Genomic DNA, 25,178 nt, shown 5'->3' with positions numbered 1-25,178 from the left:
AGAGAGAGAGAGAGAGAGAGAGAGAGAGAGAGAGAGAGAGAGAGAGAGAGAGAGAGAGAAGACGTCTATGAAAAGAAAAAAAGGTCGGCCTAAACAGCAAGCCTTATCAGCGCGTTTTTCACAGGGCGGGGGTACAATCAAATCAATCAATCAATCAAACTTTATTTCAGGAATGTATACATTTACATGAATGAAATGTTACAGTACAGAGGAGGTCCCGAAGTTAGAAAACTGTCGGGGGACCTCCGTTAGAGAATACGTCTAATGCAATAAAAACGCAGCAAGCAGTGAAAACACTTTGTACAAATTAAACAAAGAATGGGTAAAATTTCATAAAAACAAGGCAAGAAAATTTCCGCGTAACAGCACGTGGTATGGTAAGTAGATAAGATACTAACATGGTATAAATTAGAAGCATTGCACGATAGTAGAGTTTAGCAAACAACACGTTTGCTAAATAATGGGGGAACGGGGGAAAAATAATAAAAATCACATGCGTATAGAAGAACCAGAGATGATAGCAGAACCAACAAAAAATGATCAACGTAAACAACACGTCTAAGCGGCAATAGGCCCCAAATCAATCTGAAACACCCCAAATCAGAGCACATCAGCGTAGAAAAAGCTTTACATCTGTTCCGAAAGAAAGTTAAGAGAAACGTGGAAGCTTTCCCACATCAAAACTGCCTCAAAAGTGCGTCAAAACCTTCACTAAAAGGGCGTACAATCTTCGTTGAAAGAGCGTCCGATACATTGTCACACCTTCAACGTCCCAAATAGCCAACGAACAACGAACCCATGCGACAATTTTACGCGCCCGAAGCAAACGCATCTACGAAAGATTTAAATATATACCGACACGCGGTTTCTCAGTTGAATGTATACTATTTTATTTCTTCACGCTCGATGCGTGTTTTCTATTATCCAGAACCGTCCTTATTTTATAGCAATTTTCAAATAACCATTTTGACACAATGGAAGCCCGGTTTCATGCTTTGATTTGGAGCGACGTTTTTCATAAGCGACGTTTATGTTGACGCGGACGTTCGTGCATTTTTTCAGGTACAGTGCGACTTCTTGTGGAGGTCAGCCGCGCCACAGGGCAGTTCGTGGTGTGCCATTCGGGCGTGGCAGTCGCAACAGGACGCCTTCGCATAGCTGAGGACGGCGAGCAGCTGCTCGATGATGATCCCCCCTTCGTGCCAGAGGGAACATTGTCGTACGAACTCGACGCTGAGGACATCTACAAAGAGCTCAAGCTCCGTGGATACCAATTCCAAGGGGCGTTTAAGGGCATCATCAAAGCAGACTTAAACGGTGAGCTTTGTGTTCTTCTACTACGTGCACTATTTGCACAAATTTTTTATCTGCCTTACCATCGATGCGCACCCAACGAACTTAGATAGACGGCTAGCGCTGCGTTTAAGGAGAAGGCTTGTACTCACCCCTGCATTTTGAAATAGGCAGGACAAATTTAGGGAATATATAGATTATGCATTTCTTTTTTTATCTAACTGACCACCAGGTTTGCGAAACGCTGCCTCTCTGTGAAAACGTAGATTTTCCTGTACGCCGTGAACGTGTCGATAAGCAGACTCAGTTATCTGTAGTAGATTTATATCAATAGTTTTTCAGTTACTTATAGAAGTATATAAATCAATAAAACGCTCCTTACACAAGAACAAAAAAGCCGGCGTGTAGGGTCCATCGTCTGTGTGTGTAGCAGCGAAACGCCTTAAAAAATACGATTGGCTGCTACGCGAAGCAGATATTGTCCCGCACTGAAGAAGTAAGAAAGTTTTTTGTAGCAATGTACAAATGAACGGTTATTAGAGCGAAATGGTGCTTCGTAATAAACCTAAATAAAACACAAGCGGCGAAGAAGCACTCCGCAAGATGACGCGCACAGCCGAGCGGCGGCAAACCGAATACCGCTGGGTTTCCTTCGCACGCATTTATCTATGGTGTGTTGGCTACTAGAAACATCGATATACATTGGAACATTTTGGGTCAAACAAGAACAATGCGTAAAAACTACCGCTACACAATACCCGTTCTCTGTAAGATCAAGATTGGTGATGCTGCGCACAAACGATGGAGCAAGGAGACGCTTAACTTAAGGCAGGATGGATAGCAAAACAGACTAAAAATTTGATGTTTTTATTATGATCCCAAATTATTCTCACACTCCTCGAGAACGTCCCAACGAAGTGGTATCCTCAGATGTGTACCAGACATCAATTAAAAATTGCGCCAAATGCGCCCCAAGTGGCTCCGCCTAGTCACTGCAAGTTTCGTGTGATGCACAGTGGTGTTTACATTGTTATTTTTTCTTTAGAAACGTGTGATGACTTTTACTTCTACAATTACAAATATAGCGCATCGGCAGTTGCATTTTTCTGCAGTTCACTGTAAGCCGCAAGGACGCTGCGTTAGTTAAAATATTATTGCGCATGCATGCGAAACGTTTGTTTACGCAGGACGGTCGCCCATTATTTTGGTTGTTCGCATGTAATTGGTTTCTTTTTCGACATAATATAGCGATCTTTTAAGCCTGAAGTCCGTTGTGCTAGTAGCATTGCCTAGCTTTTCTCAGAATCCGCGCAAGAAGCGAGAACTTGAAAGAAATAAAACGAAGACTCTGAAGTGCGATTTCTCAAAACCCTTTCCATTGAGAAGAGGTACATTTTCTCCTCAACTATTTGAGTTTCCGAAATCATTTTTGTGGGAGTTGTTTATGAATGCTGTATACACATTCTGAACCAGAGAAACCAAGTTCTCAACAAAAGTTCTTTTTTTATTCACACTTTTTCTCTAAAAATCAATAAAATTTCTGTATGTGCATGTGTATATTAAAAAAAATGAATGGTTATGGCCACCATTATTATTTTGGTTAAGAAGAAAGCCAGAGGCATTTAGAACCTACAGAACATGTTTCATAGCCTGTGGCTCTAAAAACATTTCTGAAAATGTTGGTTAAGTCGAAAAAAATCTCAAAAACTCAATTTCATTTTAAAAACTTTTGCATGTTTCTGTATGACATTTTGCACATGGTTAGTAGAGATATAATATACATATCCTTCGAAATTACGAGTCAACAGCTCAAAACGCAGCGAAGTTAGCCCGAAACGTAGTTGGACACCTACGCTCCCTATCCAGATTCCATCCCACCTTAGAATATAAGACAAGCGGCGGGGTCATAACCTGGCAAGTAAACATAAACATGTCAAAATCGTCGCTCTTGGCAATCTACGCAAACGTGTCTTGGAAAACGTTTCCTGAAAATTTTCCAATATTAGGCGACATCTTCAGTCACGCCTTGAGCTTCCACGACGTAACAGCCACTCGCAGCTCGTTGTGTAAGTCAGATTCCGTAGCCCATCATGATACTTAACATCTCGCTTCTTCACTTGATTTCATTTGTTGTAACCTTAAAAGCCCGCAGGCATACATAAGTGGGCGGGGGGGGGGGGGGGTGGGGTTGAATAAGGAGTTGAATAGAGCGCACACTGAGCACCAATGAGTACAAAGGAGAGTAAAAACGACAAATAAAAGCAAAAAACTGCGGACAGGCTACACGGAGGCGGTCTGGAAACAAAGGCGGGCATATACAATCGAACGGAAAATTGGGGCACAGCAGGCAGACCCCGTCATTTGCTGTACTTAAAGGGACCCTGCAGCACTTTTTTCAACTACGTTTTCGAAATCCTTAATGCTTGCAGACCGTAGTCAACTAAGACATCCACTACTTAGATTAGAGGCTCGTAAAGTACCTCAGATGAAATTACTGCTCCATGCCCGTCAGATAACTTAGAAATTTGCTGAAAAGATGTTTCTCTCTTTCGCAGTGTCGAAGTTCTTCCGCCGCTCAAATTACGTCTTTACAGGGGTGTGGCGGCTATTGCCCCGCTTTTCTTCGCTTACAGCAATGAAGGTGTTCGGTAGCCACTTTATAAAAAAAGCCACAAAAGCAAAGCAGAAACGGAAGGCGTATCTTCTCCGACGAGCAAATCACGCAGTGGCGCTCCGCGCTGGGGATAACTCTAGCTTTCGCAATGCTTCCAGGCACGAAGGAAAGGGTGAAAGCCTTTATCGAAAGTGTTGCAGAGTCTCTCATATATAGAGCAACAGAATGATAACTTAGTGTTCAAAATATCGGTGGGCGTAGTGTAAAAGTGGGTGACATGTGATCAAAAAGAAAAAAAAAAAGAACGATTTTATGTATGTAATACATTAGTTTTTCGCAAGAGGTAGAGCAATCCGAGTATGCAGAGATATGGTGAGGCCGGGGGTTCCAAAGGAATATAGAATGTGAAAAAAGGAGGGATTCATTGCTGAAGTGCGACCAGGGATACGCACTGTTGTGTGTCTGTGTTTTAGGCGGGATGCAGTTCTCGGTGGTGGTTTAAATAAAGTGTGCCTCTGCTGCTGGGAAAAAATGGAACAGTTAAGTAAGCAAAGTCGAGAGGTGGTTAGCCGCGAAGCTAGTGCAGGGAAAGTTAATGATTGTTTGAAGGCACTTTCGTCAGGGTTGTTTATAACATTGACTAGACATGAAGTGGGCAGGTCGGTTCGGGACAGCTTTTAAATTGTTACAAGATAGGCTTGTGAAGGGAACCAAGTGGAAGAAGCCAATTCGGGGTCTGACATGATAAATGTAAGATGAGCTAGCTTTTATTGCGAACAGTACATGTTTCACTACCCCCTCCCCAGTTTTTATTCCGGCCAAGCCCATTTAAACGGTGCCGCTCCAGGGCTCCTCCTCGCCACCGCTGACCTCTCTTTCACAACGGGTTATTACAACGGTCATTCCCCTCGCCACCGGCGATTCCTCTTTCACAAGTTGCGGAGTTTGCCGGCAGAGGCCGTAGCAACGTTATCACATGATTGCGGAGAATCAAGAGCGGCGCGAATGGGTGTAAAAAAACGCTCGAAAACCACCGCCATCGCCACAGCCGACAATGTAGCCACGGCAGCGGCCACCTCAAAGTCGGCCTGGCCCACTAGCTGCGGGTCCCTTGAAGGTAACGCCCCGTTGGAACACCGGCGTGAACACATAATTCTTCTTTAGCTGAAAGCCATTCCGACCGATATTGCTGTGTCGTCGGCCCTCGTTGACCAGCTGGTCATAGTTCTCTTGGCGGAAGAGTAATAATAGATCTTAGCCTGGTCGCATATAAAGTCTCTCCCTCCCTTCGGAGGTGTATTTAACGCCTATTTATGCGCCCAGCCCTGGTTGCCGGTTTTTGCGTGCACAGGGGGCGAGGGGTTAAAGGGAGGGGTCATGCCTGCACAGCAGGGCTTAATGCCGGTGCCCGCTTTGGGGGTGGAAGATTTAAACGTGGGAATCTCATGGCTCAATGCGCCTTCCGCCGTAGAGAGTTTTGAATCTAGGCTCATGTGTTGCACACAGAATAAAATGCCTACGGCTGCGCAGCGAAAGGGAGACCCACATGTCTCTCTGCTTAAATAAAGGCCGAGGCCTTCGAGGTGGTAACTCGGTATGGGACGGACGCGTACAGTTGGCTTGGAGGAAAAACAGCGGGAACTGAAGAAGCGTCAGCCCAGACAGAAGCGGGAATGGGCGCGAAAACAACGCAAAGCCGCTGCCGCCGCCGCTTTCGCGTCAAGTTCCAGCTGACCGAGTAGCTGCGAATTCCTCCCGGACGAACAGTAACTGGCCAGCTTGGAGCGCCGGCGTGAGCCAATGTCACTTGTTCAGCTCAATTAAATGGCTTCAAGAGCGACATCTTCGACAGTGTCTTCCACTTCTAAGCACCCCCTCATGACCGTTTGCCGGTTTATGCGTGCGGGGGGGAGCGGGTACGTGCAGCTATACGTTTCATGCACTTATACTGATGACATGCCCGTTCTGTTGGCGTGAGGCTTAAACGTGGCCGTCAAACAGCCCAATGCGACCGGTCCGGTGTCCACATGGTAGAGTGGATCTGGTTGACGTGTTACACAAACAGTAAGATGCCTAAGCCACGTGAGGGAAAGAGACAGCTCCACGTTTCTCAGCTAGAATAAAGCTCAGGTCTTTCCCAATTTTATTCAGGTAATTGGATAGAAATTATGCTGAGTCGTAAATTACAATTACAAACAAACTTGTTTTGTAGCGTGCAGTCCGTGGAGAGCGTCCAACTTCACCGGTCATCCTTCTTGATAGAGTAGAAGGGCACTATTTTTTTAAGTGCGGAGCACTTTAGGCGTTCGCCTTGTCGTCGCAGCTCGCTCGCTGGACCCAAGTAGAGCAACAGGACGTTCCGTTGTAGTGATGTCGTCGCGGCATACCCCCGAGGCTTCGAAAGCCTAGCAGTTTATGTAGACCTAAGCGTTCGAAACTCGTGAACCGCTGGCTCTTGCAAACATCTCCCCGTTGTTTAGCGCAAAAAAAAAAAAAAACTGTTGGGACAGTTGAGGCAAAATATACGTAATTAACCGGCAGCGTCCGCGCTCATTCAGTTAGGAACGCTCGTTGGGTTGGTTTTACGATAGTAAGCGAAAAAAGCGGCCGTGCAAGAAAAAAATGGCGCGTTCGAAATGACGCGGAAAGGCTTCAGCCGCGCACGAAAGAAAATTTGCGTTCTAAATGACGGAAAACAGCTCCACCATACAAAATTAAAGCAAGCACAAAAAAAAACAACAACAGAACTCCCGTTGGCGCAGTTTCAGGCAGGAGGTGCGCGAGAACTGCGAAGGTGGGAAATTTGAATTGCTTGGGGTGGTAGCAGTGAGCGAATAATGACGGTGCATCCCATAATGCGAATCACTGCTCTGCACTACCGACAGCTTTCACATTGATTGGAACGGCTTTAATTTTTTTATATATATATCCGGACATACAGATTACAATTTTCTACGTAAGTAACCAAGTGGTAACCAGGCGTCTGCGCGTATTAATTCTAAATGCGTAGTCGGGGATAGAGATGACGTCATGTGCGCACCGAGGTATTGGTAAGTTGAGGTCTGACCTACAGCAGCGGAATTAATTTTGCAAGTGTAAGAAGCTAGGCTCATTTTGGGTGGAAATGGCAATAGCCTGCACTTTGGAAGATTTCGATGCATGACTGAGGATTCGCGCTAAGATGAAATAGTATTACATCATGCTGCAGGTATTCAGAATATTCCGTCCTGTGGATGGCCGAATAAACACCGCAGTCGTCGCAAAAAAGCCTTAGATTAGTTATTATCTTACGTGGTAGGATATGTAGGCACACTAGGAAGAGAAGGGATATACATGTTCCCTCAGGAACGTAACATTGGCGTGCGGAGAGTAGGAGGTATTGACTGTGGTGAATTGTTTAAAATGTTTCTAAGAAATGTTTTATACAAATGAGTCGGATAGGAGTTAGGCGCAGGACAGATAGGTTAGTCAATATTAGATCATGTGGACGCGGTCAAATGCTTTGGCGAAGTCCAGAAAAATTTGCATTAATTTGTGGCTTATTATCCCTTCGTGAAGACGTCATAGGTGAACTCTGGTAGTGGTGTTTCACCAAATGGTAGTTTGCGAAGGTCATGTTATTGCGAGTAAAAGAAGTTAATAGATTCTAGGCGAGCCATAACACTAGGGGATATGATGCGCTTAGGTACTTACAAGTAATGCATGTTAGTAAAATGGACTATAGTTAGATGGAATAGCACGCTCACCTGATTTAAAGGTAGGAATAATTTGGGCCTTTTCCAATCGATTGATTATACGTTTTAACGCGCCGACCCAACGCAGGCGATCAGGATCGCTCTAGTGGAGGGCTCCGGATTAATTTTCACTACGTGGGAATCTTTAACGTGCGCTGACATCTCGTACACACGGGCGTTCTTGCTTTTCTCCTCCATCAGAAAAGCGGCCGCCGCTGCCGGGAATCGAACCTGCGACCTTGTGCTCAGCGGCGCAACGCCTTAGCCACTGAGCCACCGGGGCGGGCGCATTTTTTCCATTCATCTGGGATGTCACCTGTCCTTAATTACTGTGTAAATGTTATGTATAGGCATTCAATAGACAATAAAAGGGTCACAACCGACGGGGGAGGAGACCTTGAAAGAGTTAATCAATTTAGATATGGCCTCAGGAGCAATTAGTATTTCAGACATTGGTTTCGGTGAAGGATGCGATACTGGCAAGATGGGAGTGGTGTGACGGGAAAAACCGATGCAAAATTGTTATTAAAGGGTGAAGCACCCTGGTCAGGATTGACTGATTTACCATTTGAATTTACTAGATCGACGTGGCTGGGTTGAGGTTTTGAGGACAGGGTATGCCAATATTTATTACAAACACTTTGGTCAAGTTTAAGATCGGAAATAGTATATACTAATTGTAGGATCGGAAACAGTATATACGCACAAAAGTGTTGGCCAGCGGTTACCCCTCGGGTTTCCCGTTTCGTGCGCATTCCCCTATTCACACAGTGTCATATACGTACGGAGCGTAACCTAACCACCTCACCGAGTGGCGCAGCCATCTCCAGCGAGCCTGGTCGCTCCGCACTGAAGTACGTAAAGCAATCTTGCAACACATTTTTCAGCGTTTTGGTAAATCCTAAATGTTTTGTTGTCAAAACGTAGTCAACAAACACACCCAGTAGTACTTACATAACGGGGACCTCAGCCAAAATTACTGCTCTATGTCCATCAGATAATTAAGAAACGTGTTGAACAAAAGTATCTCTTTTTACCAGTGTTGGTGTTCTTCGAGCTCTCAAAATACATCATTACAGTGGTGTAGCGGCAATGAACAGGTTATACTTCAGTTGAAGCCATAAACGCCTTCGATTGCCACTTTAGGAAAGCCGCAAAACCAAAGCATAAAAGAAGGCTGATCTGCTGCGACGAGCGAATAACGCAGTGCCGCTCAGTGCTGGTGATAACTATAGCTTTCACAGTGCTTCGAGATATGAAGGTAAAAGTGATAGCGTTTATCGGAAGTGTTGGAGAGTTACTTTAACGCACCGCTGTGGTGTCTGACGCATGAACACTGTGACGACTAGAATCTTGGCAGTAGTGAAATGTGTGGGTCCACCCTGTTACACCGGAGATATCGCGTAGCAAAATGAACACGTTACTCCAGTGCAGAACTGTAAGTACCGTATAAACCGGATTATAGGTCGAGTGGGAATATAGGTCGACCCCCTACCTGGAGGTGGGAAAAGTTGACAAAAAATAATTCGGCACAGAACACACACACGTCTATATTTATTTTCGACGCCTGTCAGTCACTGCCACTCACTATGCCTGCCGAAGTCACTCGTCCGAGCTCACAGAGTCGTTCGAGGACGACTGCTTCTCAGTGTCATCTTCTGTGCCGTCAGGCGCGTTGCTGATGGAGCACTTCCTAAACGCTTGTGCAACCATGTTTTCGGGTAGCGACTGCCAAGAGAAGGACACCCAACTTGACACGGTCACGAGGGATGGTCTTCGCAGCCGGCTTGTATGGGTCTTTTCGTTGTCGCCGGCTATCCACTCATTGTCCAGTTCGCGGAGCTGGTCCACGGATGGCCTCCGCTGTGACCGGGCGCGATCGTGAGCGAAGTTCCCGGACGAAGTCCGCCACTTTGTTCTCCAACTCGGGGTGCACCGCTTGATGTCCACGGAATGATCTGTTCCGGGGGTTGCACGCGCACAGCTTAGCTTTCTGGCTCCGCCAGTATCGCTGCTTCTTTCCGAAACGCCAAACTGGCGATGCGCTGCCACATTCCCATTCTGCTCGGCGACTCAATCGCCTTCAGCCGCGGTGAACTGGCGTCGACTGCCGCAACTCATCTCGGAACAGACACGTACAGAAATGTACGCACACACACACACACAATAGACGAGTAAAAGACGAAAAACTAGAGAAAAGCGAAAAGCAAATAAAGGCCTGACAGTGCGAGAGAGCAGTTCGACACAAAGGGCAATGCCGACAGTATGGTCCCTAGAAATATGTGCTAGTCTGCCGTCCGGTGGCCGCGAAGGGGGCTCCTCCGTGATGTATGCAGCGGCGGCGCTGCACGCAGTCGGAGCGCGGCCGGCCAGTGTCGGCGTGGGGAGCAGTGCAGCGGACGGCGCTTCGCTGTGCTGCATTCGTAGGTATGGGCGCTTTCAGCCGATTTTAAGGGCGCATTTTCGTCCTCTACGAAACAGATTAGCCAAATAAATTGGTTCCTACGAATACAAAGAGTTGTTACCGAAGCATGAATTGATGCCAGTACGTTTTTTGCGAATTAAGAACGATCGAGCCGCCAAACCATGGAATCGTGTCACTGCGCTCTATCCTCGATATCCTCTTCCAGGGAAAAGGTTTCTACACATTCTGGGGGGCATCGGACGCACTTCCGGCACGGAATCTTTTGCTAGCTGGGGCACATCACGCGGTATTCCGACTAAGTTACCTAACAACGAAGCGTTTTTGTGTATACCCCCGCCGTACACTGCCGTGGATATATAATTTATTGATTGTAGGGTTTAACGCGCCGACGCAACGCAGGCGATGAGGCGCGCCGTTGTGGAGGGCTCCGGATTGATTTTTACCCCCTGGGGATCTTTAATATGCGCCGAAATCACGTACACACGGGCGTTTTTGCTTTTCACCTCCATCAGAAAGCGGCCGCCACGGCCCGGAATCGAACCCGCGACCTCGTGGATATATAAGAGCGTGAAAATATTTGTGTTGTAGTAGGGTGCTTCATAATGTTTTTTTTTTTTTTTTTGAGGCGCTTTGGAAACATCCTTACTTCTCTCTGCTTGGGAGTCAAATACAGTATTCCCTCGTTATAACGAGATCGCTTTATTCGAAATATCGCTTTATTCGAAATTTCTTCTGGTCCCAACCCAAACGCATGCTTTTTAGGCTGCATTACTCGAAGCGCTCGAAGAGCCTGACCCGCATAGAGCGAAGTGTCGAGCGGAGGCGTCGCCCGTTGGCGGCGACCCATCGGCAACTCAGACGGTCAACATGGCCGGTCAACGCAAGCTGGTCTTTCCCCGCGATTTTCTAGAGTCAGTTCATGCTCGATTTGCGTCATCGGACTTTAGACAAACGATCCAACTGCGTGGTACGGTCCTTAAATTTTGTTCCTACACATTGGTCAGTGGCGTGGGCGCGACGGTGTGCGAACACCGACACTCGAACCGTAGAATTAGCAGTGTCGTTGACAAGGGAACGCCGAAAAGCGCTTGTTTTGCAAACTTCACGGCTGCACACGTCGAGGGAAATTTGCCCAGTGATCATGCTAAGCCTCTGGTGCGAAAACCGTCAGTTTTCGTGATTGCGCTGTGTACCCAGAGTGAGCGGGTAATCGTTTTTTGAGCGCAACAAGCACAACCCTAGACTCTAGCCACGGCATTTGCGGCGGTTTCCTGCGCGAAATTCGCGTATCATTCCGTGACGCCCGCACGCCTCCCTATAAATTGGCCACAGCCAATTTTATGGGCGACGACCACGGCCTCATGCATTGCCGGTCAAATCGGAGATGGGGTTGCTAGTGCCCGACAAAAACTTGAAACAGCCAAAACTCACTTCCCTTTTTGCAACCGAATAAAGCTGTTCTTCTCTGAATACATTGTGTTTTTGGTTCCTTGCAGTTGTGGCGCAATTAAAGCTCAATTGCTTAAGCTCTTCTCGAGCGGTTGCCTATATCGAAATACCGCTTATAACGAAATTATTCACCGTCCTGCTGACTTCGTTATAACGAGGAATTTATATGCTTTGAAGCTTGAACGGAATCTGACCAATTCGCATCGTTCATTAATTAGGCCCAATCGCACGTCGAACGCTGCCTCCGCAGTTGGCAATACCTGTTAAATGTAAATGCCGAATAAAAGTAATAAGAATGTACGCACGCATATGATGTTTTTGCAACTTTCAATCAACAGGCAGACACTGTGGTACTAGCTTCTATTTTGCGCGCCTGTAATTTTTGTGAATTCCACGATTTGGAAAATTCGCTAACTTGAAGAGTGCGGGAAACTTTTTCACTAGAATCAGGCTGCCAAACAGTAACTGCGCTTGCATTCTTCATTACGCAGGGCTTTCTTTTTTTCTTTTTTTGATCGCCCGCATACTCGGAGTGAATCGCGAGACGCACGCAGGGAAAGCAACAAGGGAGAACATCTGTGTTATGTCCAATCATTTTACTTGCGGCTGTTTGAAATAAAAAAAAAATAAGCTCTTAAGGCTTATTTATTTCAATGACCATATGCCTTGTTTAACATCCCCCCTCCCTAGGGGAAGTAGGCTCGGCCAGAAGTATTTAGGAATGGGTTTTTTGGTAAAGCATTTCACTACAGCTTTTTTTTTTCTTTTTTTCTCGAGTCAGCCAGGACGGTTACATGCAGACCATCTTCAATACATGACGTTCGGGGATAACCACGTAGTTTTCACAATTAGCACAAACACTGCGTGTGGCGCCGCCGGGCTCTCCTGGAACGGATCTCACTGTCTCAACAATGCGCGAAATAATGGTACCAGCGGTGGTAGCGAAACGGCTACTCTCGTTGCTGCGGTGTCATCCTTCGGTCTCACTCGCGAAGGTCAGCGTCCGCAAATAGCCTAGGCTTTGTAGCCTGATTCGCAAAAAATTCGGGCCGCCGAAATTAAAAGGACATATAGTAGTTCTATCGCAGCTTCAATTGTGAGCTGACGTACCACGAGCCGCTGGATTTCACCGCTCTAACTGGCCGTAAAACCCCCATGCGCGCCCGCTCTCCGCGGCAGTAGCGCGCGGCACAGACCGGCCGGCGGCCGCTCTCGCTCCCGCCGCTCGGGCGCTCCGATTGCTGGCAGCGCCCTCTGCGCAGCGCTGTGCGTGCATCAGCGGCGGGGACACGCCTCCCCATAGAGAAAGCGCGCGGACGGCAGACTAGCTCATTTTCTAGGGACCATACCGACAGACTACGCTTGCACATTGTTGCCAGACAACAATTTACATTCTGCCAATGACCGCTATATAAGACGAGGGGTGACTTTTGTGCGGATTTTTTCGGAAAAAAACTCGACCTATATTCCGGTTTATACGGTATGACTTAGCGGTGCTCAATTTGACATGACTTCTTTCGCATTTGAAACTTGTGGGGAATACGTAGGTGTCCTTGAATATTTTAGGGTATGTTTACAGAATTCGTTGGATAAGGCGACAAATATGTAACGAATACACATGACGAAAGCACCATTGCTCATTTTTGGGCGATTTTCTAGAATTTTGTGTTGTTACAGGTAAGAACATGTGCCCAGTTTAGAAGAGTAATAAAGGTACCCATCCGCACTGAGATTCCGACAGCTCACCACTATAAACATACGGCAAATAATTTTCAGATAATTCTTTCTCAATGATATATAGGTTGGCGTTGTTATTCCATAATTGTTTTCTTATTCGACACTATACCAAACTCGCTTTACGCTAATAACCAGGGCTCATGATTCGCACCTTTTAATCACCTTTTTTCTTAGTAATCCGTCTTTTTCAAACAATTACTAAGTTCAATTTCTTTTGTGTACATGCTACCGCTTGTAATTTATTCTCTCGGAATCTATCTCGGATCTTTTTAAGTGCAATGCACTTCTTAAGCGACCCTGAACCTGCGTCCACCGGCGATGTCCGCGCACGTGGAGATGGGCGCGCGCAGCCTGGCCGCTGACATAGCACATACCCACGTGGGGGATTGGCCACGAATCTCCTCGTCTTCCTTGGCAACGGGGGGAGATGGGCGCGCGCTGCCTGGCCGCTGACATGGCACATACCCACGTGGGGGATTGGCCAAGAATCGGGCGTGAGAAGGGCTAATGCACCCGCTTAAAGGAGTACTGACACGAAATTTCAAAGCTGAGATCCGCTCTAGCAATCAAGTACAACGACAACACAAATAGGTGTCTGTGAATAAATGCATCTTTCTTTCTTTGCAGTTGTGTGTGTGTGTGTGTGATCTCTCTTTCGCGAACATTACCGAACCGCGCAAGTTCAACTCGTGCATTCGCACTTTCACATTCTTCCCCTCGGGGAAATGCGGGGAATTTTGTGATACCTATATTGCAGTGCATCTGTACGTATACGTGTCTCTTTGTCAACCACCAGAACCATTTAGTCAAACCATTTCATTCCAATCATATTTTTAACAGCGAAGCTGTTGTTACTGGCCGTAATTCCCGCTTGGCACAAAACTCCCTGACGGCATACCAAATCAGGGCGATTTGCCAAGATCGGTAAAAAAAATACAGCGTTCGCCGTAATCGTGGAAGCACTTGCTCGGAACGAGAAAGACACGTCACAGCGTACGCCCTCGTTCGTTCGTCCTTGTGTCGTCATACCCGTGCTCTCAGTACCGCAGAAGAGCCCTCGCGCGCCGCAGCGTCTAAAAGACAGTCTGCTTGGGAGAGGTCAGCGCGGCTTCCGCATTCTCTAGAAGCCATTATGGGTTATTGGAGACATGGCTGCGAGTGTGCCACTCCTTCCCGAGGCGACTTGCAGATCCCGCCACTGGTGCCTCGAGTCGCTAACGAAGAGCTGGTGGAACTCTACAATGCTTAGGATGACTTTGAATCCACCACTCGCTGCGAAGAAGACGACGACCTGTTCGATGCACCTGATGACGATATACCTTAAGGAGCAGCAACAACAACAAGAACACTAGCACCGCAACTATAAAAATAAACAGTTTTGCTAAAACCTAACTGTGTGACCCGCAATGCTCAATTACAGCAGCTTCGCCATTCAAGTCTCGCAAGCTTCCATGAAAGTGCGAGGTTACCTGAATTTTTATGCGTACTCTAGCGCGATAAATATGTTGCAAATTTGTGGGTGTATCTTATATATTTGTCATTTCCTTTTCTCCCACAAAATGTACAAGAAAACAAAATATTCTTCCTTACAAATGCCTAGCAAAGAGGCATTTATAAGGAACGACTCCTAACGGAGCGAAAACAATGCAAATTAAGAAGAAAACTCGGGTGCGCACCACCCAGATATTGTTTTTATATCTTATCTTTTGTATTTAGGTGTAGTACACGGCAAGAAAAAAAGTACTTGGAATTTTGACCATTCTGTAACAATATTCGTGTTTCTAGTGATTTTCTTGTTGCCGAGGCGTCTTTTGTCAACGTATATAGAAAATTATTCTTTTAACCGAAGCTTAAAACTCCTGAAAAATTATAGGGAACGCCTGCTTTCCTCACTATGACCTTCAAGCTCAGCGAAGGCCAAGCCAGCCCGTTGTCAGCGTGCCATGTGAAAGCTTCTACTCGCTCCTTTGTTCCAATGACGTGTATGCGGAGAGTACAGAGAAAAGATTGAAGGCGAACTCAGCCAAGGTTAAGCAAGCGCCTTGTGCACTTGCGCAGTGAAAGCGTGTATTCCCTCGTTCGTTCCAAGTGGAGGGGTGCAGATAGAGGGGTAGCGGAAACAGAAAGGGCAAGCTCAGCCAAGATCAAACCAGTGCCTCGTCAGCCTGCACAGTGAAGGCGCTTATTCGCTCTTTCGTTTTTAAGAACAGACTAATCGTTATTTTGTGTTAATGTCTCTTGCAGAGCCATTTGGAAAACTCAGGTGGGCTGACAACTGGGTCACATTCATTGACAGCATGCTTCAAACCGCTGCAATGACGGTCCCCCTACGGACCATGTGCCTTCCATTGAGAATCCGGTCGTGCGTTGTCGACCCTAAAGTGCATGCACAAGTGGTGAAGCAAGTGGGGGAAGCAGGTAAGTGTTGAACCCGGCACCAATGAACAGAAAAAGGGAGTCTTTTAAACGTTGTATTGTAAGGCTATTGCTAAGAATGGCTTCTCGGCAGGGCTTCGTATCGGTCATATATTTTAGCACTGGTAGATGTCAATGTGAATATTGTCGTATGCCTAACATAACCCTCGGCTTACAAAAAAATGCATCTGCTCAAGTTCTTTGACTGAAAAAGCACGACGTTAATTATCGATGATGCTTTTGTTGCTACATCGCGTGGGCTTCATGCTGGTTCCACCAAGACACCACGTTAGAAATTTTTAGATTCTGTGCACAGAGCAACTAACATAGTCCGTGTATAGAAGGAAGAAAAATTGTCCTCGTAAGTAACATTCTCCGCGTATGGTCTGCAGAAAGGGGTTGTTGGAACAAAGCTATGTTAAAAATTATCAGAGAAATAGTGGCGCTTTGTACTGCGGCGCAACTCTGGCTCGAAATGTGACTCAGCACTTGTTGCTGAGGAGAGGGTAGGTGTTGTGGTTTGTCAATAAATCCCACCTCTAAGTGACGTCAACACGGGGGCAAGGCTTTGCCCACCTCTAAATGGCGTCAACACGGGTGCATGGCTTTGCGGCGATTTTCAGCCACCGAGTTCCTAATGGGCGCGTACGGGGAACTGAATTATTCAGCCCATTGGTCTGCAGGTAATGAAGGTTCGCAAATTTAACGCTGGATATCGATTTTACTTCTGATCCCCCATAATTTCCACATGACAATCTGACGCCTACCTGCATTATTAGAAGAGTTTTTGACAAGTTATAGTTAATTTTCCCCCTTAATAGCAAACGGAACTTGTTTTATGGCATCCGCTACGGCCCCTGATCACTTCGCGCGAGAAAAACTTTACATCCGGTAGCCCATTTTTGTAAAACTATTTAAAGCCTTCCCCGAAACACCCTGTCGATTATGGCAGACTAACAGTGTTTCCCAAAGAAAAACGGCCTGACGTAGTGTTCGAAATAAGAATATCGCAATTTGAGTCGAAACGTATTTTAACCGACAGGCACCGGGAAATAACTTAAGGAAAATTATTGAGAATTGGTGACGAATGCTGCGAGCAACTTTTGAAGCTGTTGTAAGGCAAGCCAGCTTATAGACGTTTGTCGCAATAGCATGACGGTTTTAAATGTGTACAGTACCCGAAAAAAATCCTTCGCGTTTCTTTTTCGCATGCGGCATTGGGTGTTGAAGTGAGCTGCGGTCATCCAGTTCCAGTCACTTTCATCGTTGGAGTAGGTCTATCGCTCAGTCATGGCGCATGGACATGAGCTGGTTGGTTTCAGTAGGCTTACGAAGAATTTAAAGTCTAATTATGTAACGAGAGCGCCGAATCTGCGTACCGACTGCTCGTTTTTGGCGCCTACACATCTCCTCCAGCGCATATTAGCCCAGCTGTATAGTGTCATTGTAAGCGGGTAAGTTGTAATCCACTCCTCGCACCGCTAATTGATTGTAGGGTTTATCGCGCCGACGCAACGCAGGCGATGAGGCGCGCCGTAGTGGAGGGCTCCGGATTAAATTTGACCACCTGGGGATCTTTCAAGTGCGCCGACATCTCGTACGCATGGCCATTTTTGCTTTTCGCCTCCATCAGAAAAGCGGCCGCCGCGGCCGGGAATCGAACCCGTAACCTCGTGCTCAGCAGCGCAACGCCTTAGCCACTGAGCCACCACGCCTGGTTCGCAGGGCTTATTAGTGGGTTATAGCAGGAACGTTTCCAGTGCAACAAAATTAAAGCCAGGTATGACCTGCCCAATCATTTGTATAGAGAGAACTTCTATGTGCGTTCCTGGCCCTCTGACCACACGAATATTATCAATTATTCGGAGTGCTTCTTAACGCTTGTCGGGCAAGTGAGGTAACGACTGACGGAAACTTTAAATACTAGGTGCACGTGACAAAATCTCATGCTGGTAAAGTTTAAGCTTAAAGGCACTTTGTCGTTTAGCGTGGTTTCGTTCGTAATCATCTTTTTTCGCTCTTCTCCTCCTTTGTATAGGTGTCGACGTTTTCTACGACCCTTACAACAACATGATTCGTGCTGGTGGCGTTGCCATTCGTGGCCTCAATCCTGGCGTTGCCCCAAGGAGACCATTGCAGCAGGTTCCCTCACTTCACGAGTACCAGTTTGTACCTTACATCGACGACGAACTTGCAAGCCACCACCGAGAAATGCGCGTACGCGAATACGCACAGGCTTGCTGTCATACCGCTAAGCTCGTGCTTGCTTCATACGGGAACTACAACGATGCGACCTTCGAACAGGAATGTTTACTAGAAGCACCGCAGGAGGTTCTGAGCGTATACTCTCGGAACCAGCAAGCACATCACGCTTTGCTCCGGGTTCTCAATGTTCTGCTAGAGCAAGCAGATGGCACGCAGTCCTCGCTTGTCCCGTCCGCACATGCGGCGTTTGCTTCTCAAAAAGAAGACTTGCAAAGAGATCTTTTGCACGTGGCTTTACTTCGAGGGGACGCTTTAAAAGTTATTGTAGATGTTGTGTTGGAGAACGTAAACATGACCAAGATTCAGGTTGTGGAGTTGGCTTCTCAAGAAACGCAGTTGCCACTGGCAGGGAAGCTCCTTCCACTGCTCTCCGTTGCAGACAGTGCGCGTAAAATCCAATACACGCTTGCTCAAACGTCACCGAACGCAATCGGTGCTGATGAGCTACCAGAAACGGTCACAACCATTATCTGGGATGGAAGCGCTTCAAATCTTACCTGCCTTAGCGAAGCGGACCTGATTGTGGCCCAGGATCTTGGCATAGATTCCGATAACATTGAATATTTATCGAAACATATCCCTGCTGGGTCCAAACATCAATCTTTTATCCTTTTGGCTTACCGTACAGCACTCACTCCAGCTGAGAGGCTGCTGTCGAAGTTAGTGAACGTTTTGCCGCGAGTTCACGTTACCGCCAACATCGAGTCTATGTTTGGGACCAGCGGTTTCAGGTTAGTAGCCCTCAAGTCTAACAACTTGTCGGCCCTTGCCCTGCTGAGGAAGCGTACGGATATCTCAGTCACTAAGTCGGAAGTAATCACCATACCCCGGTCGGGATTCGGCTGGGTTGAAGAACTGAAGGAGAAGGTTCGTGGGTTCGAAAGCCGACCTGTCGAGGAGAACCTATACCTCCTCAATAATGGATCTGGACTGACTGGCATCGTAGGCTTCACCAACTGTCTCCGCCTGGAAATTGCTGGCTGTCATATCAGGTAAAAAGCATTCTTGCTGTGCGAAATTCCGAGTGGAAAACTCTACGCGCTTGTTTGTTATACGCTGAATAAAGTCTGTTAAGGATTGTTTTTTTTTTGGTGAAGGGGGGGGGGGGGGGGGGGCGAGGGTGGCGCGGTCGGTTACGACGTCAATATTGGTCAATGTAAGAATGTGCTCCGTCCGCCATTACACCCCTGTGGGATTTAACGCTCAGAGAAAAACTAAAAAAAAAACCGATCCTCTTAGTTTGTTTTCAATTAATTGAAAGCCAACAGTTATTATGCTGGCATTTTTGGTAATAGGTCGACGTACAGAACTGTGCATAGGAAGGCCTAATCCAGACAAATCGCGCAGGTCGAACTTTTCTCGGCGGTGTTACATGAACTACGCTTAAAAAATGTTACACCGACACGTTCCCAACGTTACATTTCGGACTAACAAAAATTAGACATCCGCAGTGACAAAACTAGTAAATAAAACTTTATCCTTCAGTTGCCTTTTGTTTCTCTCTTCTACAGATTTACCTTTCGGGCCCCGCGTAATGCGCACAGAGATGCTGCATTAAAACGACTCGCGGTGCACGCAACAGATAAAAAAATGTCTCAACTTTGGTGTTGTCTTCTACAGTCGTATATTTTGTATTAAAATTATTTTGTTGTTTTTCCTAGCGGTACATTCCCTTTATGATATATGCTTAACCCGAACATGCAGGCCCACAAGAGCTTGCGCGATTACGCAAGTTTGCTGTCGAAAAACTTGTGTGGATAACACAGCTGGTACAATTGCAAAGGTAGATTGAAGCTAAAGCATTCAGGTCGATGTTTACCGTCGTCTGTTTACAGGTGCCTGTGCGATGCAAGCCAGATGATACCGACTGATTTGGCAGATTTTAGCCCTGACAACCCAAAGTACAGTGATATCCTTGAAAAAGATTTGGTCATGAACATCTACAAGGACGGAAAGTGGGGTTCATACAGGCATGTGGCTGAGCCGTTTGGTGAGTTTATCCGTTGTATATCGCAGCTGTATCCGCTGTATCCGTGAGTTTGGTTTGGTGAGTTTATCCGCTGTATATCGCGGCTTGTTTTTGACCGCACGCCTAAATGTTTCAAAGCATTGTCACAACTCTGTAAAAATTTATGGCCAGACATGCGGCCCGCGGCAGATGAGGAATGGAAAAAGGCAACGCAAAAATAAATGCAATAAATTCAAACACGTGACACTATCATTTGAGCATATTCGGCTATGAATTGTGTACTGTAATGTTTCAGTTTACTATAAAAAATGATGTACGTGTGCCCAAATATTCACATCCGAAGTGAAAATTTTACAGTTCCTGTTCTTCAATTATTTTTTAAAAAGAGAGTTTCTGCTTGATATCTTAGACTTCAAATTATCCATCGCAACGCAAATATCCAGGCGTGTGTTCACTGCTACACATTCTACAGCAGCGAGGGTTACAGAATAAATGATGCAATTCCCTGTCATTTCCGCAAGTCGTATTTCAAATGCATGTTCTTGTTTTTCCCCTATTCACATAAATTTAAGACCAAAAGACAACGAAGTTGTAAAGAGGAAGGTATGTTTCCACTAATATTCAAATTCGAAGCTTGCTTGAAGCATTTCGAGAGGGGAAAAATATTCCAACAAAAATGAAAATAGAGAGAACAATGTAGGACTAACAAGGGAGTCAATTAAGAGACATAACCCCCCTACCGAACAAAAGTCGTTCATGGCCAATACTAAAGCCTAACTAATATTGCGCCGACTTGACTTTTGCCGCAATATTCCCAGCAATCCCCCAAAAAACACACGCGTAAAACACCAGAAATATATGCTCCTATTACTTGGCCAAAAAATAACATTTTGTGTTCATGATACCAAAATATATTACGTAATGCAACGATGCTTTTTCGTGATTCTAATATAAAACGTTCCCAAAATGTTGCGCCCAAACTTTGAGCTATCACTTAGTATTTCAATCATATTTTTAAACTTGGATGTGCAGCGACACTTGAGACAAGGGGTTGGAATGGGTTGAAGGTTCAAGACAAGCATAGTGATGCTTCGTCCTGTCATTTACACATCATCTTGTTGGGCCTAATTCCACCTTACCGCACACAATCGTAACCTCGTACACCACCGCAGTTGTACAGAAAACATGTCTAGGGACCTGGCGGTTTGTGGGAATCCATTTCTGTTAAATACATCCTGCATGGTGAGCACTGAAGCCGGAGGCCTTGCGGGGTTTAAAACAGTGTCCACGACACGCTGTTTGGTCACTATTTGATATTGTGTGACGCATTCGTAGGCACACCCTCACTTTTACGTTCGAATTATCTACACCAGTTCTCGATAGGGTTTCTCAGTTGCCAGAACGTAGGCGTAACAAAGCATACAAATCTCCGGCCAACCGCGCTGACAACCCGAGTGTACCAACCAGAGTGTGTCCAGAGGATGGGTACTATGAAGCTGAGCCAACACTTAGAGGACGAAGTTTTCCTTTCTAACCACACGCAGACTGCATTACAGCCAAGCCTTGGTGCACATGTCAATGTATTCATGCTCTTTCAGCTGCAACGACGCGCATGCCTTAAGCAACCCCGCATTCGAGATTCTCTAGAACTCAGCAAGGTTATGGCTATCTGCTAGAAGCACTTCAGTGTGGGTAACCAGGACGAACCTTTCGCGCATTTTCCGGGCGTTCTTCCACACAAAAACGGCTACAATTCACGCTGTGAAGGTGGTTGGACTGCGAACCTGTAAACGAGACCCGGAACGATTGCCTATGCGGCGACTTGAATTCCCACACGTGGCTCTACAAAGAGTGGAAACAGAGAGTATCCAGCCGTTACCTCGGATTCGCCGGGGTTGCGTCCCGAAGGCACAGCATATTCAGAAAGAGGGCAAAGAGGAGAGTGTTTCGAAGGGGGAGGAAGAGGGCGGCACACGCGGCTATGGCGCCATGTCTCCCTCTATGGCGTCTCCCTCTATGGCGGCATGTCACTGCCTCCCCTCACTCTTGCTTCATGTGTCGCCTCCAAGAAGCGAAGTCCTCCTGCCCAGAATCTGAATACAAATCATCGTCTGTCTCGCCGTCTCCACGTGTGGGCGTAGCTTAGTCTTCAAGCGGACGGGATCTCGTTCCGCTTCTCCATGCGAACCCGAGATGGTTGCCGGAGTCAGCCCTGACGTACCCGCCGACGTTGCCTGTGCGACCTCTGACTGTACCAACTGTCCATCCTCCTCCCCGGTTTAATCCTCGGACCTGTGGTCCATGGTGTACTCCAAATTATCGTCCTATTTTCCTTGCTTGGAGAGTACCTGGGCACGTCGCAAGCTACTGCCGCCGCCGTCCGCCGTCACTATGGGACGCTACACATGCCGGTTTTCCGCCGTCGGCCCAAGCCCAGGCGCCCCTTCGTTCCCTGACTGCATCTCGCTCTTCGGATCTAACCACGGTGACCGACGCCGTTCATCCTCCACACGTCGTCGCTCACTCGATCCGATGCGACGTAGTGCTGACGCCGAAGACGCGGAAAACTAGTCACCGCACTTCCTTAGGCAAGAACTGCGCCGACGTCGAAAAGTCCAAGGCCTCATCCTCTTCTGTCCCCTACCAATGTTATCGACGTTAACGTAGAAGCTTTTCGCCCTGTCGCCCTTGTAGACACAGGAGCTGCCGTTTCCGTCATCCACGCCGATCTATGCTGTTCACTGCACCAGTCACGACGACTCTACATGGGCTGTCGCTCCGAACCACAAGCGCGCCCAACATTGCGCCAACAGCCGTTTGCACGACTGGAGTCATTATTCAGGACGTCCTGTATTTCATTGAATTCATTCTGCTACCGGCGTGTTCCCACGACGTCGTATTAGGGTGGGACTTCCTGTCACGTCATAACGCAGTGGTCGACTGTGCTCGCGCAGAAGTTGAGTTTCTGTGACGCACTATTTTATGAAAGAAACGCTGCCCCGACTACCAAACTCGTCATGGAAACCGACACCGACGTCCCGGCCTCTTCTTCTGTTTGTGTGCCTTTGCGGAGCGCATCCACGACTAATGCCACTGCGCTGTTTACCCCCTCTGACGCTATTCTCCACCGCAAATGTTTTCCCCTGCGGTTTGCCGTTCTTACTATGAGCGCCGGAGCGAGCAACATGTTTGTCACTAACGTGTCTTTGGCACCGTGCTCCCTTTTGGAGCGTGAAACACTTGGCAGCTTGGAATACAAAAATCATGGTCGTGTGATAGACATTTAGGACGGCATGCCTCGCTTTCAGATTGACGCACTTGACCCTTGTCCGCCTGCTGCGGACCCATCAACCGATGTTTTTTTAGCCTCTGTTGACGATCATCTAGACCCTACCCAGCAATCCCGACTTGTGGCGCTGCTTTAGCGATTTCATTCGTCATTCGATTTGTCCCAAAGCGCGCTTGGCCGCACATCTACAGTCGAGCACACACCATCGACACTGGTACCCATGCCCCCCTTCGGCAGTGGCCTTATCGCGTTTCCCCATGCGAGCGCCGGACTATCGAGCAGCATGTGGACGACATGCTTCAGCGTGGAGTTGTTGGACCCTCGAGCAGCCCGTGCGAATCTCCTGTCGTTCTCGTCACAAAAAAGAATGGATCCATTCTCTTCTGTCCGGACTACCGTCGCCTCTACAATATCACGCGAAAAGACATCTATCCGCTCCCATGCATCGCTTACGCTCTGGACAGCTTGTAGGGGGAGTTTTTCTCGTGTCGACTTGCGATCCGGATATTGGCAGGTACCTATGGCGAACGCTGATCGCCCGAAAACGCCATTTCTAACCCCTGATGTATTATATAAATTTAATGTTATGCCGTTCGGGCTGTGCCCCGTCCCGGCAACATTTGAACGCATGGTGGACAATATTCTGAGGAGACTCAAGTGGAAAATTTGCTTGTGGTACTCGGGTGACATTGTAATTTTTGCTGCCGATTTGTCAACGTACCTCCACCGCCTGAAACAGGTTTTACCCTGTCTTGCTCGAGCTGGACTTCAACTGAACCTGAAGAAGTGCACCTTCACTGCAAGGAAGCTAGCCATCTGGGGCCATGTTGTCTCCAAGGACGGCGTTCTACCCGACACAGCGAAGCTCCGTGCAGTGGCCCAGTTCCCGATGCCTGTTACACTGAAATTTCTTCGGAGCTGCATAGGCCTTTGCTCATACTTCCGACGTTTCATCCGCAACTTTGCCTCTATCACTACGCTATTGACAAAACTCCTTGGTGGTGCCAGTGACTTACCTGATTGGTCCCCAGCTTGCGACGACGCGTTTTAGACTGTGCGTCGTCTACTGACCTCGCCTCCCATACTTCGTCACCTCGATCCTACAGCTCCTACTGAAGTTCATAGTGACGCTAGTGGGGTTGGCCTGGGGCCGTGGTTTGCCAACGAAGTCCTGGTGTTCACGAACATGTCATTGCCTATGCGAGCTGCACATTGACCAAAGCTGAAGCGAATTATTCCGTAATCGAAGAGGAGTGTTGGGCCATCATCTGGGCGCTTGCTAAGTTTCGACCATATCTATACGGCCGCCCATTTGATGGGGTCACTGACCAGCATGCGCTTTGCTGGTTGGCCTCGTTAAAGAATCCGGCACGTCATCTTGGGCGATGGGCGCTTCGAATACAAGAGCAAGACATACGCGTCATATACAGGTACCGTCAGAAGCATTGTGATGCCGACGGTCTGTCCCGTTCACCAGTTCCTTCCGACCTTTAGAAACAGCCGGGTGACCTGGTGTCTTTTTCTGTGACCGATATGGTAGGCGAGCAACGGAAGGATTCGTGGAACGGTTCCCTCACCAACTGGCTATTCAATCCTTCAAGGGCCGCTGCGATGCGGGCTCTGCGTTGGCAAGCATCCCACTTTGCAGTACGCGATTGGCTGCAATATCACCGCAACTACTACTCTGGCGGCCGCAAATGGTAACTTTCATCCCGCAACATCTGCGATCCCATGTGTGCGCCTCTTTCCACTCTGATCCCTTGTGCAGACATGTAGGCCTGCTCAAAACCTATCAACGTTTGCGCCTTCGTTACTTTTGGCGTGGGATGTATAGCTTTATGCTCAAATACGTTCGGTCCTGCGAAGACTGGCAACGACGCAAATCGCCGGTGACTCATCCGAAGGGCCCTTTGCAACAGCTGTCTTGCCCAGCCAAGCCATTTGAACGTGTTGGAATTTACCTGTACGGCCATTACCTTGCACAGCCG

The 25,178-nt window shown here is 47.4% G+C and overlaps 1 protein-coding gene across 1 annotated transcript in view; it reads left to right on the top strand.

The window, feature by feature from the left end:
• LOC144146606 (fatty acid synthase-like) overlaps positions 1 to 25,178 on the top strand; it is a 141,234-nt gene that overhangs the window by 73,509 nt on the left and 42,547 nt on the right. The window contains exons 13-16 of the mRNA XM_077678542.1: positions 1,063 to 1,317; positions 15,497 to 15,670; positions 17,706 to 18,924; positions 19,768 to 19,922. Of these exons, the coding sequence (XP_077534668.1) occupies positions 1,063 to 1,317; positions 15,497 to 15,670; positions 17,706 to 18,924; positions 19,768 to 19,922 (1,803 nt within the window). The remainder of the gene's footprint in view (positions 1 to 1,062; positions 1,318 to 15,496; positions 15,671 to 17,705; positions 18,925 to 19,767; positions 19,923 to 25,178) is intronic.

The sequence above is a fragment of the Haemaphysalis longicornis genome, unplaced genomic scaffold (assembly GCF_048455015.1).
Source record: "Haemaphysalis longicornis isolate Haplotype H1 unplaced genomic scaffold, Haemaphysalis longicornis Haplotype H1 scaffold_7, whole genome shotgun sequence".
In the NCBI taxonomy this organism is placed as follows: domain Eukaryota; kingdom Metazoa; phylum Arthropoda; class Arachnida; order Ixodida; family Ixodidae; genus Haemaphysalis; species Haemaphysalis longicornis.
This window is presented reverse-complemented; position numbering and strand designations above follow the sequence as displayed.